Consider the following 17,383-nt stretch of genomic DNA (forward strand, 5'->3'; position numbering starts at 1 on the left):
TCAAAACAAACAACTTCCAGCTCGATTACGTCAGCATTCGGAAGAGGGTGCACGCATCTTTTGACAACCCATGTCCGAAATTGCTCCCTACTCACTATATAGTGGGGACGCCATTTTGTAGTGCTGTCCGCACTGAAAGAAATCAAATTAAAAGTCTCAAATTTGATTTAATAAAAGGCAGCAGCAAAGAAGGTATTCAGCCTTGATTTAAAAAAAAAAACTAAAAGATGCAGGTACTTTGTATTTATTAATGTGGGAAATATGCTCAGTATAATATGGATTTATCACAAAAACACATGCATGTATTTATTATTTTGAAAACCGACCAGCCGACTGATCTGATCTGGCACGTTTTTATTGTGCGACAGTAATTTATGTAAATACCAGCGCGACGGACTAGTGTCCGAAAGCGTTTTTTCCTCTATATAGTAATTCCCTATATAAGGAGTAGTGAACGAGTGAGTGATTTTGGACACGGAACGTTGGCAGATGTTGGTCACTTGGATTCCCGCTGTACATTTTACTTCCGTCCTATGAAGTCTCGCACAGGTCTCAGTGAATCTCGTTTATGGCCATCGCTTTGACGTATGGACTGATGTATACAGTGCTGAGCGTAAATGAGTGCACCCCCTTTGAAAAGTAACATTTTAAACAATATCTCAATGAACACAAACAATTTCCAAAATGTTGACAAGACAAAGTTTAATATCACATTTGTAACTTATAACAGGAAAAAGTAAGGTTAATAATATAAACTTGGATTACACATTTTTCAGTTTTACTCAAATTAGAGTGGTGCAAAAATGAGTACACCCCACAACAAAAACTACTACATCTAGTACTCTGTATGGCCTCCGTGATTTTTAATGACAGCACCAAGTCTTCTAGGCATGGAATGAACAAGTTGGCGACATTTTGCAACATCAGTCTTTTTCCATTCTTCAACAATGACCTCTTTTAGTGACTGGATGCTGGATGGAGAGTGATGCTCAACTTGTCTCTTCAGAATTCCCCATAGGTGTTTGATTGGGTTCAGATCAGGAGACATACTTGGCCACTGAATCACTTTCACCCTGTTCTTCTTCAGAAATCCAACAGTGGCCTTAGATGTGTGTTTAATCATGTTGGAAAATTGCACGACAATCAAGGGCACAGAGTGATGGTAGCATCTTCTCTTTCAGTATAGAGCAATACATCTGTGAATTCATGATGCCATCAATGAAATGCAGCTCCGCGACACCAGCAGCACTCATGCAGCCCCACATAAGGACACTGCCACCACCATGTTTCACTGTAGGCACCGTGCATTTTTCTTTGTATTCCTCACCTTTGCGACGCCATACAGTTTTGAAGCCATCAGTTCCAAAAACATTTATCTTGCTCTCATCACTCCAGAGTATGGAGTCCCAGTAGTCTTCATCTTTGTCAGCATGGGCCCTGGCAAACTCTAGGTGGGCTTTTTTGTGCCTGGGCTTTAGGAGAGGCTTCTTTCGTGGACGGCATCCATGCATGCCATTCCTCTGCAGTGTACGCTGTATTGTCACGGGAAATAGTCACCCCAGTTTGGCTTTCTACTTCTTTAGATAACTGCAGTGAACTTGCATGCCGATTTTCTTCAACCCTTCTCATCAGAAGACGCTCCTGTCGAGGTGTTAACTTCCGTGGACGACCTGGACGTCTCTGTGAGATGGTTGCAGTTCCATCTTTCTTAAATTTTTGTACCACTTCTGCTACAGTATTCTGACAAGTAAAGCTTTGCTGATCATCTTGTAGCCTTCACCTTTGTGGTGTAAAGAAATTATTTTCTTTGGGGAATTCTGAAGAGACAAGTTGAGCATCACTCTCCATCCAGCATCCAGTCACTAAGAATGGAAAAAGATTGATGCTGCAAAATGTCGCCAACTTGTTCGTTCCATGCCTAGAAGACTTGGTGCGGTCATTAAAAATCATGGAGGCCATACAAAGTACTAGATGTAGTAGTTTTTGTTGTGGGGTGTACTCATTTTTGCACCACCCTAATTTGAGTAAAACTGAAAAATGCGTAATCTAAGTTTATATTATTAACCTTACTTTCCCGTTATAAGTTAAACAGATGTTATATTAAACTTCGTCTTGTCAACATTTTGGAAATTGTGTTCATTGAGAGATTGTTTAAAATGTTACTTTTCAAAGGGGGTGCACTCATTTATGCTCAGCACTATTACATACGGTAGCATATTTCAAACCCTCATAACTTGCTGTAGCAGTGACAAAATAGCTGTCAGAAATGCATTCCGATATCTAATAAAATGAGAGAATTTTGATGCTAAAAAAATTTGCCTTCAGTTCCCCTTTAACAGGCCACTTTGTTCTGGTACTGCTAAACTGGTTCAGGTAAGGGGGTTATTCAAGACGTCCGATTCTGTTGCCAGTCAGCAATTTTAGATATTTTTGCCATTTTCCTGGTTGTTTTCAATATATACTGGCTGTATTTAGCAGTTATTCGCCAAAGGTGAAGTCAATGTTTGTGAATAATAAGAGATGAAATCGAGGTTACTCTTCACTGAGCCTGAGGCGGATTGTTTTCATATAAATACACTGGTGATTTTTTTTATTAAAATTTAAAAAAATAATTTATTTCAATCTTCAAAAGCTGCATGCAAATGTAATGCGTGCCAACTTGTCACTTATCTGTACTGACTCACAAACTACTTTGGCTTGAAATTGATAAAATATATCATTCCACCTTACCTTTGAATAGTTTTTGACCAAACTTTATCATGTCTTTAGTGCTTTCGAGAACAGCATTTTCTTTCATAATTTCTAATTCTTCCTCGCTTCCAGTAACAAAGCAATTGCCTGCTATTTTGCCAAGTTGCTGAAGGCGAGTATCGAGAAATAGTCAGAATTTCTCAACCAATCAGCGCGCACGAGTTTCTATAATCGCCTGCGTGTTTGTACTAACCAGGGCTTTGAACCAGAATTTTTTTTCCTATTGGTTCGTTCCGAACAGAAACGGAATTTTAACGTTTCCGGTTTTGGGTTCCACCATTAAATAGACGTTCCCGAACCGGTTAGAACAAAAAAAATTCGTTCCCGGAACGGTTAATTACGTTCCCTGTCAGCGGTTTAACAAATGGCTATAAAATTATGTCTCTGTCTCATCCAGCTTAAGCCAAATGTAGGCTAATTCTATTACAACCTTCATTAAATAAGACAAGAAATAATTCAAAACAATTATTTCAAATGTTGGCAATTTGGATTCTCAGTATGTCTTCCCATCTACACAAACAGAAAAAGTGCCAAAAATGAAAGAGAATTCGTTTAGTGTGTTACCAAAGGCTAGTCAGGCCCTATGCATTGATAGGCTAACAGAGGTTAACGTCATTTAATGTTCGCGAGCCCCTCATTAACGTGGACAAATATATTGATATCGTGTTTGAAATTGACGTTTTTGAATAACAATAGACTGCAATATTTACCTCTTATTTAAGATGTGGAGACGTGATAGTAGTCCACCCTCCCGCTCTCTCCATTCAGTCAGTGAACGTCACACAGGAAGTGAACCCCAGCGGGTCACAGAAACTTGCGCAGGAGAAGAATGACTTTTTTTTATTTGTAGGCTACGGAAACTTTGAGGAATGAAATAAAAACCGGTATTAACCGGTTACCGTTATTTTTAATAAGCGTTTCTGTTCCGGAACATAAAAAATAAAGTTTCTGGTTTCGTTTCTGTTCCATGTGAAATAGAAAAAGTTCCCGGTTTTTGTTTTCGTTCCTTGAACCGGTTCAAAGCCCTGCTACTAACCATAGTTATCACGATGATCGAGGAGGAGCAACGCCATCTGGTCAGTGGTCAGTCAGAAGGGATGCTGCTGTTGTAAAATTGGCACTTGGTATTATAAGAACCAGGTGCGTGGTTTTTTTTTTTTTTTTTTTTTTTTTTTTCCCCCCTGCAGTGTATATTTATTCTGCTTGCTATAATGAGGCTTATCCCAAGCACAATGCCCAACCCAAAGATCTCTTTCCGCTTCAGATAGAGGCGGATTTAAAAAATTTTTATTTTTTTTTTTTAACATTCTGATTTGGTCTCTCAACCTCAAGGCTGGTGTGCTATCCCAGGAGTCTCAGGATGTACCTCTGCATTTAAAATGTGTCGGAAGCCACCATACATGAGGTTTCTATTTATTTATTTATTTATTTATTTATTTAAAATGGTTATTCTGGTTTGATTTCTGGTGTTGGATTGCTGAGAGTCAGTGGGGGGGGGGGAGCAAGCCTTAATTTCTCAACACTGCTTTCCACTTTGTCATGTCTGGCCAAAGAGCAGACTAACTAGCTTTTATAATAATCGCTCACAAAATGTCAAAAGCCTCTCGGATTACACTCTTAATCTCTTGAGCATTACACCTCTACCCAATGCTCTTTCTATCCCGTCTGAATTTAATATAATGTGTGCGCTCTTGGATTGCCGTCTGCTGCTTTCCTCCCCTCATCCTTTCACCCTCCCTCTGTCTTCCTCTGCCATAATTTATATTCCAGATAAGTGGTCCCCAGCCTTGCAGATCCGCACAGTGCTGCTATCAATCCAGGCATTACTAAGTGCTCCCAACCCTGATGATCCTCTAGCAAATGATGTTGCAGAGCAGTGGAAGACCAACGAAGCTCAAGCCATAGAAACAGGTGGGTTACGAAGCCACACTCAACTTGATTTTGTGTGAACCTTTAGCACAACAGCTGAACTAGTACTGTATAGTATTCTCTTTCAGTTTGCACATCACAGCTGTGGTGCAGTAGAGCCAAAAAGGAGAACGTTCTCATTGGGGATGGACCGAGTATCAGTATCGGGGCCATTACATAATACTGGATCAATAACAGATTTGACTTTTTTTTTTTTTTTAAGAATTTCTGAAGAATGTATGGAAGTATGTCATCTCTAAGCTCAGTTCAGTATCAGTAAAGCATGTAACGATTCACCCAATTCATGATTCGATTCAGGATACTGGGTTCATGATTCAACTTTCCCCACAATATTTTTGGGGGGAAAAAAAATGAAGGAAATGTTATTTACCAAAAAAATGCAACATTTTAAGTTGATAAACAATAGGAAATATTATTTCTGTTAAATAAAAAAAATCATTTTTGAAATGACCAACAATAATTTTACAAATGTGAATTTTTTTTTTAAAGAAGCAAATGTGGATATGGTCTAGTGCTAATTTAAACAGTATAGAGGAATTTATGCACTTTCTGACCTGATTTTAAATTATTCTGTAAAAATAAGAAGTGGTTTGTTAGTCAGTTTGGGAGGCTTTTGTGGCTACTGCCTCATAGAGGTGAAGCGAGGCAGTAGTCACTGTCATCGTGTTGTAAGAATGAATAACAGTAGCGCACTGCGCATACACTTAAGCATTACAATCACTAGAACGGCAAATCGTGATCTCACGATACGAACAGTTGATCTCACGTTATCAAAGGTACACAAGAACGAGCGGCAAAGCCACGACATCATCGTGTTGTCAGAATGAGTGTATCAATAACGAAACTTCGTAACCAATCAGCACTTATCCTGATCAAGTTCGATTACCCGTTCTACTTCTTGATAAGAGAACTCGTTATAACTTCATAGTATCCGAAGATAATCGGCAGATGAAAAGAGAAACGAAATTCACCTCGTGGTTCGCCGAGGCTGCTGATTCGAGATCAAGTCAGTGGTGTTTATTTGAAGAAAATTTACCTTTTGATTGTCACAGCTTTTGTTTAGTCCTTCTGAAAGGTCAAACGAAGAGGTTTTGAGCTTTTTGGCAGATGTATTGAGAAGCCGATATCAAACTTGTGCTATTCGCTTTAATTTTTTAATTTTATTTTTTATTTTCGAGTCTTTACACGACACTTGTGAAACAAAATGTGCTCATTAGTACTCAGTAATGCTTCTAAGATGATTCATGAACAAGTGCTTTCTTACTATTTTGAAAATGGATCTAGTTCACAGCACTGTATTTTGAACAAAACACAGTAAAGAAAATTGGTAACCAAAATACTCCAAGCCCTGATGCTGCTCACAGCTTGGTGATGCTTGCAGGAGATGAGGCGAGTATAATTGATAACGTATTTATTTTTTTTGCAGTCCGGTTTCCATCAGATCCTGCGCTCTGATTGGCTGGTGAGTGGGTCCGTATCCTACACGGACCCCGGTTACGGACCTCTGGCGACTCGCTCGTTCACAACAAACATAGTAGCAATTTTTTGTCCACATTTATTTTTGTATTTCTCAGGAGAATACATTAATTTTACAGCATGGATAGCGATAACGACAGTCTTCAGAGCGAAAGCGAGTTTTACTACCCTGAGGAAGAAGAAATAAAAGAAAACATTTCAGGAGAAAGCTAAAAACCTCTAACTTGCTAACGCCGAGCAAAAACATGGCTGAATCCTGAATGACTCAATTTTGTATAAATTGGGGACTACATAGGCGGCAAAATGTAGTTTTTTTTTTTTTTTTCCTGCCATGGAAGTGCACTTGTATACCGAGGAGGAAGCCATTTGCATTACAGCCGTGAATGAGGATTCAAAATGGCGGCTCGGCTCGGTTTTCCCTTTCGGGCGCTCTCGTTTTCTGTTAGAATTTGATAAAGAAAAAAATAAATATATTATTTACCAGCTTAAGGTCGGTCCGTATGGTGAAATACCGTCACCTCGGCCCAGAGGGCCTCGGTCAGTACTTTCAAGACCTCGGTCACGGTATTTCACCATACGGACCTCCCAGCTGGTAAATAATGTATGCTATGTTATATTTACTGTATGGATGTGGTATCAGAAAACAATTTTATTTATAAGCAGTAGCCGCATGTACCCATAGGGTACCTATTTTTATTTACTTAACTGTTTTTGGTTGGAGAGTTAGAGCTGACATTACACTTCTAATAAATGTTCCTGATGCTCATTATTGTTAAATGCTGAAAGGCCAAGTCATGGCTTACCGTTTGGTTTGGTTCAAGTCTTCTAACAAGATGGCGTATTCTCTACAGAGGCGTGAACTACTGTGACCATGATGTAATGTAAACATTATTCAGTAGACCCATGTGGCTTATAAACATCCTCTTAAGCCTTTTGTAAAAGAGTTTACACTAGCAGCTTGTAAAACTGTCAGATGATGTGGTTATTCAGGTTAATGTAACCATTTTTGTTCAACAATTTTATATTTTCACCCAGTTTGAAAATAAATTTCCTCTCTTTAATCCCAGTTTGTGATAGGTTAAAAAAAAAAACATCAGGAGTGCAACTAATCCCAAATTAGGGTTCTAACACGTTGCTCTCGAGAGGACTCGTGTTACATTCTTATTCTATATCTAATCTGGATCTGTGAAAGTTGTTAATGCTTTTGCTGTTTGTTTGTTTTTGTTTCAGCCCGGACATGGACCAGGCTTTATGCTGGGAACAATATTGAAGTCTAGAAAACTAGCGAGGAAAAGAGGAAAAGCGGGGGGGAAACGTGGAAGTCAAGTGTGAACACAACTCCTATTCTGCCAAGACCTATTCATTTGCATTTAAAGGACACCGGGATTAATGTTATAATAAAAACAACTGTCAAGAATATATTAAAAGAGGAAAAAAAAAATAATAGTGACACCTGAATTTAATTTGAAATTTAAAGGCACATTAGGGAAAAAAAGAAACATCTTTGACCTAATTCACTACTGTTTAAATGCATGGGCAGAGGATTTAGATCTATTCACATGGCTTTCTTTTTCCATTGATCTGGGAGGCTCTGGGGTGGGAAAAGTGGCTGTCATTCATTTGTCCTGGCATATGGAGGGTGGGGGGTGGTGGGTAACTTTTTACATTTTTTTTTTTTTTCTTTTAACCTCTTTGTTTTGTTGTTTCCTCTCATGATGCTGTTTGGTTTGAGAAGCAGCTGATTAAACAACACCCTTTCCTGGCAAATTACAAAAGTGCTCCCCTTTTCAGAAGGTCTAGAAGGAAAAAGAAAAAAAAAAAACCAGCTTCGCTTTAAAAAAAAAAAATTCACATGACGTGAAAATTAAGACTTTTTGGAAGTGGAAATGATTAGAGTAAATTAACATGGAATAGCCTTCCACCCTCACGTTAACTATTGTGACCGCTGATCGTGTAGACTCTAACCTAGGCTTTTATTCTCTATCTCTTCTTTTTGACTGCAGGCGAAATATGAGATTGTACCACAAGTTTTAGTATAACAGTTCTCTTACTGTACTCGGTGTTAGTATTTTATTTTATTTTTCCATGCCATCACTGTACTAATTGCACTCTCTGAACTCCATCACTGATGTGCTCCTTCTCCTGTGTCTGACACAGTCTAGTGCATTGAGCTTTGTTTGCTGTTTTCTTCCCTTTAGCCTTTATTTTGCAAACTTAGTCTGCGTTGGGACTGACGTGTGAATGGTGAGGTATTTTTGAGGCGAGGTGTACAGGAGCCTACCGTGATCAATGAATGCTTGATCTCCATTTCCAAGATCAGTCTTTGCTTTGAGACGTCTCAATTCACTGTATGTAAGTTCCTTCTTTCTAAAGGGGAGAAAGATTTCCTGCTTTCTGAATGACATGAAAACAGCCCACATACTTTGTTCTTTCTGTAAATAAAATCTGTTGATTAATAAGATTTGTGGTGTCCTCATTCAGCCAGACGAGATCCAGATTAGATGACTGACACTGGGTGGCTTTTCTCTCATTTCATCTCTCCTGACCATCAGGGTTGGTGAGAATCACCTGGATGCCTTCTTGTGTACATGTGCATACCTGCTGAAACCTTCTGACAGTCAGTGATCTATGATGCAGTATTTGCAATAAACTCTACTGTCATACAGACCTCTTTCCCTTTCTACTTCTTGCCTTGTACATGTACCCAGAGATTATATGGAGCTAGGGATAGTCTCTTCTAGTCTTATCTTGGACACAGAACATCCAAAACTTCATGCAGGTTGCACCCCAAGCTCAGGATCGAACCAGAGACTGGAGCTGAGTCACTACTGCACTGCATTCTATTTTTTAATATCCAAGGTACAGCTGTGGTTAGAAGTTTACATACAGTGACTACGTGAATGTCATCTTGGATATGAATGTCATGGCAATATTGGGCTTTCAGTGGTTTCTCTGAGCTGTTTTTCTGTAGTGAAATGATTGTGCAACATATTTCTTTCATAGAAAACCATGATTTGGAGGCATTGTGGCTCAGGTGGATAAGGCGCCATGCCATAAAGCCGGGGACCCGGGTTCGATTCCGGCCCGTCCCTCTCTCCCGCTCATTTCCTGTCTCTACACTGTCCTATCCAATGATAAAGGTGAAAAAAAGCCCCCCAAAAAATATCTTTAGAAAACCATGACTTTGGTGCGGAAGTTTTAACTTATTTTGGGTTTTCTGAAATCAACACAAAGTCAAATTTACTGTACATACGCTCAGGTTATTAATTCCGAGGTGCTGAGACCTCCAAAATATCTCTTATCTTGCCAAGGCTTCTTAACTTCCTGTTAGCGATCATGATTGACTGACTACAGCTGGTAGCTTCTTTGTGCCTTCATAAAAAGGGTTTGTTTACAGCACTCACTGGATTGACCAACACACAGTGAAATGGGAAAGTCCAAGGAGCTCGGTGCAGATCTGAGAAAGAGGATCGCAGATGTATACAACTCTGGAATGTCTCTTGCACTACGTTCACACTGCAGGCTGAAGTGACAAATCCGATTTTTTTCGCCCATATGTGACCTGTATCCGATCTTCTATTGACAATATGAATGAGACAGATCCGATTTTTTCAAATCCGACCCAGGCCGTTTGGATATGTGGTCCTAATTCCGATTCCTATCCGATCTTTTCATATGCGACTTCAGTCTGAACCGCCAGGTCGCATTCATCCGACTTGCACGTCATCAACAAGCCACAAACGTCACTATTCTGCGCTGAAGTAGGCGGCGGGTCTCTCAAAAAAAGTTACAACAACATGGCTTTGATGTTCCTTTGAACGGAGGTTGCAGTCACTACCCCGCAGAACGCCTGAGCCAAAACCCTTGCCCTCTTCCTTCTCAACCTCCTCCTTAACATCAGGCTATTGTGCATGTTCTGGCTCCGTCGCAGCAACAACTGCATCATCGCCAGGTACTCCATGCTGGCTACTGTCATACACAGGAAACTTTAGGTTACTTCCGTAAACACTGGCCATGCTCACTGCGTGTGACGTCGTCGTATCCTGCAATGCGCATGCGGAACACTTTTTAGGTCGTTTTTCGTTCATACTGAGGATCACATACAAGTCGCATATATTTGTTAATGTGAACGACCTCACAAAAAAATTGGATTTCACAAAAAAAATCAGAATTGAGCATTAAGCCTTGCAGTGTGAACGTAGTGTTAGAGCAATCTCTAAACAACTGCAGATCCCAAGATCAGTTCAAACAATTGTATGTAAGTTACTGTGAGGTGTAGTCACTTTGCTTCAAGAAAACCCAAACTGTCACCCTCAACTAAAAGGAAATTGGTTTGGATGGTCAGGAATTGGAAGCTGATGGATCACTGTCTACAGTTCAGCGAGTTTTGTATCACCATGAACTAAGAGGCTGCTATCCAAGAAATAACCCCCTGCTCCAAAATTGTCACCTTCAAGCTTAACTAAAGTTTGCAACTGACCACATGGATGTAGAAAAAGCCTTCTGGAGGAAAGCTGTATGGTCACATGAGACAAAGATCAAGTTGTATGACCATGATGCACAGAGGAGCACTGTACTAGCTGGTGGTGGTGGTAGGATCATTGTGCTCTGGGGCTGTTTTGCTGCCAGTAGAACTGGTTCATTGCACAAAGTGGATGGAAGACTACCTCAGAATTCTTCAGCATAAACCATCAGAAACTTGAGCACGATTTGGGAGCTACAACAGGACAGTGAACCCAGACACGCATCAGAGCTGGTTGTAGAGGATAAAGCAGACCAACAAGTTTAAAACAAGTCCTGACTTCAAACCAATTGAAAATATATGGACCGTGCTTATAAGTCGAGTCCATGCCGAGAAAAAAAAAAGTTTTTAATTGAACTCTACCAATTCTACCATGAAGAGTTGTGAAATATCCAACCAGAATTCTGCCAGAAGCTTGTTCATGGTAAACAAAAACGTTTGGTCAAGGTGAATCTTGCAAAGAAACATTTTACCCAAATGTTAGGTGTGCTGTATGTACATTTTTTGACCTTGTATGTATACTTTTGACCCTGTGTTGATTTCAGAAAACCCAAGGAAAATTGTACACTAAATTCTGTTTTTTGTTTGTTTGTTTTTTTTAAAGATGTATGCTGCACAATCTGCCACAGAAAAGGAACAGTCCAGAGAAATCATTGAAAGCCTAAATATTGCCATGACATTCATGTCACTGTATGTAAACTTCTGACCACAACTGTAGGCTTCTGCTTCTTTGAGCCGGGAAAAAGCCCTGCTTGGCCAAAAGGGCAATTCTTCAGCAGAGAGGCCAAAATTTATGAAATTATTAAGCTTGCCTTAACTTGTCAGCTCAGTGATATTGCTAAGGCAAACTGTACCGAAAACCATCACCCCAATTACAGCAACGTCACTTTAGATAACTCTTGGTTTGAATTTTGAGAAATGAAAGTTCAGTTTTTTTCTGACGTAATTCCGTTACTGACTTTTCTTTCCTCAGAAAAGATTTTGCGTTCAGAGTTGAACACAGCCAATTTTTCTATGCTTTTTTAGGGTCAAAAGATAAGATACCCCATACAGCGTGAAACTTCGATTTAATACCATTGTATTAAATCAAAGTTTTTAAGTACTGCAACTAAAGTTACCACATTTTGCTGTGAATGGAATTCCATTACCGAAAAGTTTTACCAATGGATCGCACGGTCACATTTAAATAACTTTTTTTTTTCCATTTATTCCACTGAGCCGAAGCCAATCCCTGCTGGTATCAGGTAAGAGGTGGGGTACACCTTGGGCAGGTCACCAGTCTATCATGCAAACAAAAACTGTAGTTTTGATCATTCAGTGAGGAGCAATAAGAGCTACAGAATGTGTTTGATGAGACAAGAGCTAGAACAGTGCAAGGTTGGTTGTACGTCACTCTGGATAAAAGCGTCTGCTCAATGCCATGTAATGGAGGTGGAGGTTTTAATTATCTCACTTGTATTGCAGCCACGCTACTAAATCCTCTTGCTGTGTCTCATCTCATCTCTAGCTGCTTTATCCTGTTCTACAGGGTCGCAGGCAAGCTGGAGCCTATCCCAGCTGACTACGGGCGAAAGGCGGGGTACACCCTGGACAAGTCGCCAGGTCATCACAGGGCTGACACATAGACACAGACAACCATTCACACTCACATTCACACCTACAGTCAATTTAGAGTCGCCAGTTAACCTAACCTGCATGTCTTTGGACTGTGGGGGAAACCGGAGCACCCGGAGGAAACCCACGTGGACACGGGGAGAACATGCAAACTCCGCACAGAAAGGCCCTCGCCGGCCACAGGGCTCGAACCCGGACCTTCTTGCTGTGAGGCGGCAGCACTAACCACTACACCACCGTGCCGCCCTCTTGCTGTGTTTAAATTAAAAAAAAAAAAAAGAGGTAGAACTATTAGCTACGTATAAACTGTTTTGATGTCATCTAAAATGCTAAAAATTCTACCCAGATGCAGTTTTGCTTAGACACACAAAGGATGAGTGAGCAGGAAATAAGTCGCTTTAGTTTCTGGATGGGTTGTTTTACAATCAGGGTACGCAAGCTAAAAATCACATTTAACATTTATTATCTTCAATATCAAAAGGCTTGACGAAATAAACTTGGTTGTTTATTGTAGCCCTGTGATAGCTCTATTTACCATGCAAAAAAAAAAATTGGTATTAATGTTATTTTTGGTGAACGTATGGCAATATATGTCATATTTAGCAAAATTACTCGTGTCATTTAGAAAAAGTGCTTTTTTGACCACAGGTAGCTCCAAAAGGGATGCACTTAAATCATTCTTTATACCATAAAACACATATTTGGTTCCATATCATTGGAAACATAGTTAAGTTTTAATGTTGAATGCCAGTAAGTTTTCAGACTATTTTGATCAAATTAGTATGTAATTGTGTCAAAAAAAGTCCTCTCCGAGACAGCTAATTTTTCAGTATAAAATAACATATCTAAAATGATTATTTTCATCCTAAAATGTGGTCAAGATATTGGGACGTAAATATTAGAGACAACTAACACAAAGCTTACAGCCTTCTATTTAAAAGCACTATGGAAGTAGTGGATTCTGAATTGTCAAAAAAAAAGTCCTCTCCGAGAATCACTTCGTTTCTCCCAGCCCTGCTTAAAGCGACACTTAATCTTCTTTATCTTATAGCAGATTACACAAAACTACCATACACACATGTCAAAAAATTACCTGAAATCTGTTCTTTAACTTGTCCTTCACTTAAAAACTGGTACAAGAACCAGTTTGAATCGATTTGAATTTAGGACCCCTGTGACACAAACTTTGTACCCTGATTGTAAAACAACCCGGATGAAGATGGTGAATTCTGGTTTTTGGTGGACCTGATGTCACCTCTATTAAATATCGTCCCTTCTAATTCCAATCCTCCAGAAGAACACGGCAGGAAAAAAATGTATGAAGAAATCTTTCAGTATAGATTTTGCATTTGTGGTAAACTCACCATAGACCTTATAGCTAATAGGAAGTTGTTTCTGAAAAGACAGTATGGGTTTTAAATTGCTTCCTTCCCTTTCTGTTCTTTTGGATTGTTTGTTTGTTTTTTACACTATATCTGTGCCCCAGTTGTGGAAGACATCTTCAGATCTATTACTTATGTAAACGTACGAATACCACTATGAAAATAGTCCACAACAAGTAAGGAGGAATTATCAGCAAAATGTCTTTAAAATATCAAAAGTACGCATTATGCAGTAAGATGGTCCCTGTCAGTGTTTTACGATTGTATGTTTTTGCATTAATATTACTGCTGTGTTCCTGTGTGTTGCACTTTACTGCTGTAGTTGTTTGAGATTGAGAATTTTACTAACTTTTATATACGGTTGTAGATTAATCTACAGCAAAGCAACATATTCTTTAAGATCATATTTTGTCGTGTTGCTGTCCTGTGACAACCGTGTACTGTATCTCTCTTTAAAAAAAAAAAATCAACTTTTTATGCACTCACAAAAACAGCCCTGTTTTCATATGTGATGAGGCATTTTCCAGCTGATTAATCCAAGATGGTTATGAAATAGTTTCTTTAAATTATGATGGACAATTTTCTCAACCCATAAAGGAACACATGATTGTTCAGTGTATCACAAGCGTTCAAAATCATCACATTTGGAGATGCGCAGTTTGTAATGGACAGGAGGAAGGGTATGAAAATTTGTAATATTAAAAGGAACTGGTAGCTATAACTGTCAGGCAAATGTACAGGGAGTGCAGAATTATTAGGCAAGTTGTATTTTTGAGGATTAGTTTTATTATTGAAAAACAACTATGTTCTTGATGAACCCAAAAGACTCATAAATATCAAAGCTGAGTATTTTTGGAAGTTGGAGTAGGGCTTTCTTAGTTTTAGTTATCTTAGGAGGATATCTGTGTGTGCAGGTGACTATAACTGTGCATAATTATTAGGCAACTTAACAAAAAACAAACATATACCCATTTCACTCATTTATTTTCACCAGGGAAACCAATATAACAACTCAACATTCACTAATATACATTGCTGGCATTCAAAAAAACAAAAAAAAACAAATCAGTGACTAATATAGCCGCCTTTCTTTACAAGGACACTCAAAAGCCTGCCATCCATGGATTCGGTCAGTGTTTTGATCTGTTTGCGATCAACATTGCGTGCAGCAGCAACCACAGCCTCCCAGACACTGTTCAGAGATGTGTACTGTTTCCCCTCCTTGTAGATCTCACATTTGATGAGGGACCACAGGTTTTCTATGGGGTTCAGATCAGGTGAACAAGGAGGCCACGTCATTAATCTTTCTTCCTTTAGACCCTTTCTGGCCAGCCATGCTGTGGAGTACTTGGATGCGTGTGATGGAGCATTGTCCTGCACGAAAATCATGTTTTTCTTGAAGGATGCTGACTTCTTCCTGTACCACTGCTTGAAGAAGGTGTCTTCCAAAAACTGACAATAGGACTGGGAGTTGAGCTTGACGCCATCCTCAACCCGAAAAGGTCCCACAAGCTCATCTTTGATGATACCAGCCCATACCAGTACCCCACCTCCACCTTGCTGGCGTCTGAGTCGGACTGGAGCTCTCTGCCCTTTGCTGATCCAGCCACGAGCCCATCCATCTGGCCCATCAAGACTCACTCTCATTTCATCTGTCCATAAGACCTTAGAAAAATCAGTCTTGTGATACTTCTTGGCCCAGTCTTGACGTTTCATCTTGTGTGTCTTGTTCAGTGGTGGTCGTTTTTCAGCCTTTGTTACCTTGGCCGTGTCCCTGAGTATTGCACACCTTGTGCTTTTTGACACTCCAGTGATGTTGCAGCTCTGAAATATGGCAAAACTGGTGGCGAGTGGCATCTTGGCAGCTTCACGCTTGACTTTCCTCAGTTCACGGGCAGTTAGTTTGCGCCTTTTTTTTTCAACGCGCTTCTTGCGACCCTGTTGACTATTTTGAATGAAGCGCTTGATTGTTCGATGGTCACGCTTCAAAAGCTGGGCAATTTTAAGAGTGCTCCATCCCTTTGCAATATATGTCACTATTTTTGACTTTTCTGAGTCCGTCAAATCCCTCTTCTGACCCATTTTGCCAAAGGAAAGGAAGTTGCCTAATAATTTTGCACACCTGATATAGGGTGTTGATGTCATTAGACCACACCCCTTTTCATTACAGAGATGCACATCACCTGGTATGCTTAATTGGTAGGAGGCTTTCAAGCCTATGCAGCTTGGAGTAGGCCAACATGCATAGAGAGGGTAATGTGGTCAACATACTCATTTGCCTAATAATTCTGCACTCCCTGTAGTGGAGTAAGAAGGACAATATTTGCCTCTGTGATATTGTGGAGCAGAAGTATAAAGTTGCATAAAATGGAAGTACTCAAGTGAGCCTACAAGTATGAGGAAATGTATTTGGTTACATTCCACCACTGCTGTGCCTGATATTCTGTACACTATGTATTTAAGTCTCAGACTGAACACTTAGTCTTCACTGCACTGAAGGAAAATGCGAAAGAGTGGGTTACCCGCTGCAGTTTTAGCTGCGGTTTCTTCTTTGGGGGCTGGCACAGTGGTGTAGTGGTTAGCACTGTCGCCTCACAGCAAGGAGGTCCTGGGTTCGAGCCCAGCAGCTGGCAAGGGCCTTTCTGTGTGGAGTTTGCATGTTCTCCCCGTGTCCGTGTGGGTTTCCTCCGGGTGCTCCGGTTTCCCCCACAGTCCAAAGACATGCAGGTTAGGTTAACTGGTGACTCTAAATTGACCGTAGGTGTGAATGTGAGTGTGAATGGGTGTTTGTCTCTATGTGTCAGCCCTGTGATGACCTGGCGACTTGTCCAGCCTGCCTCACCCATACTCAGCTGGGATAGGCTCCATCTTGCCCGCGACTCTGTAGAACAGGATAGGTGGCTACAAATAATCAATGGATGGATGGAAGCTGTTTAACTTTTCGATATGTATCCGATCTAGACTTGTAAAATGAAGATACTGACTTGGAGACTTTTCGGCTGACCTTCTAACCCGACTCGGTTTTTCTTTTCTCTCCTAATCTCGGCATGGTGGTGTAGTGGTCATCACTGTCGCCTCACAGCAAGAAGGTCCGGGTTCGAGTCCAGTGGCTGGCGAGGGCCTTTCTGTGCGGAGTTTGCATGTTCTCCCCGTGTCCGCGTGGGTTTCCTCCGGGTGCTCCGGTTTCCCCCACAGTCCAAAGACATGCAGGTTAGGTTAACTGGTGACTCTAAATTGACCGTAGGTGTGAATGTGAGCGTGAATGGTTGTCTGTGTCTATGTGTCAGCCCTGTGATGACCTGGCGACTTGTCCAGCCTGCCTCACCCATAGTCAGCTGGGATAGGCTCCATCTTGCCCGCAACTCTGTAGAACAGGATAAGTGGCTACAGATAATGGATGGATGGATGGAAGCTGTTTAACTTTTCGATTTGTATCCGATCTAGACTTGTAAAATGAAGATACTGACTCAGAGACTTTTCAGCTGACCTGACTTGGTTTTTCTTTTCTCTCCTAATCTCGGCACGGTTGTGTAGTGGTCATCACTGTTGCCTCACAGCAAGAAGGTCCTGGGTTCGAGCCCCGTGGCTGGCGAGGGGTCTTTTTATGTGGAGTTTGCATGTTCTCCCCGTATCCACGTGGGTTTCCTCCGGGTGCTCCGGTTTCCCCCACAGTCCAAAGACATGCAGGTTAGGCTAACTGGTGACTCTA

General features: G+C 40.5%; 1 protein-coding gene across 1 annotated transcript in view; it reads left to right on the forward strand.

Moving 5' to 3' along the window:
* ube2na (ubiquitin-conjugating enzyme E2Na) overlaps window positions 1–8,615 on the forward strand; it is a 51,768-nt gene extending 43,153 nt beyond the window's left edge. The window contains exons 3-4 of the mRNA XM_060923762.1: window positions 4,522–4,662; window positions 7,387–8,615. Of these exons, the coding sequence (XP_060779745.1) occupies window positions 4,522–4,662; window positions 7,387–7,433 (188 nt within the window). The 3' untranslated portion in view covers window positions 7,434–8,615. The remainder of the gene's footprint in view (window positions 1–4,521; window positions 4,663–7,386) is intronic.
* Window positions 8,616–17,383: the final 8,768 nt, after the last annotated feature.

Source organism: Neoarius graeffei, chromosome 6 (genome assembly GCF_027579695.1).
Source record: "Neoarius graeffei isolate fNeoGra1 chromosome 6, fNeoGra1.pri, whole genome shotgun sequence".
NCBI lineage: Eukaryota > Metazoa > Chordata > Actinopteri > Siluriformes > Ariidae > Neoarius > Neoarius graeffei.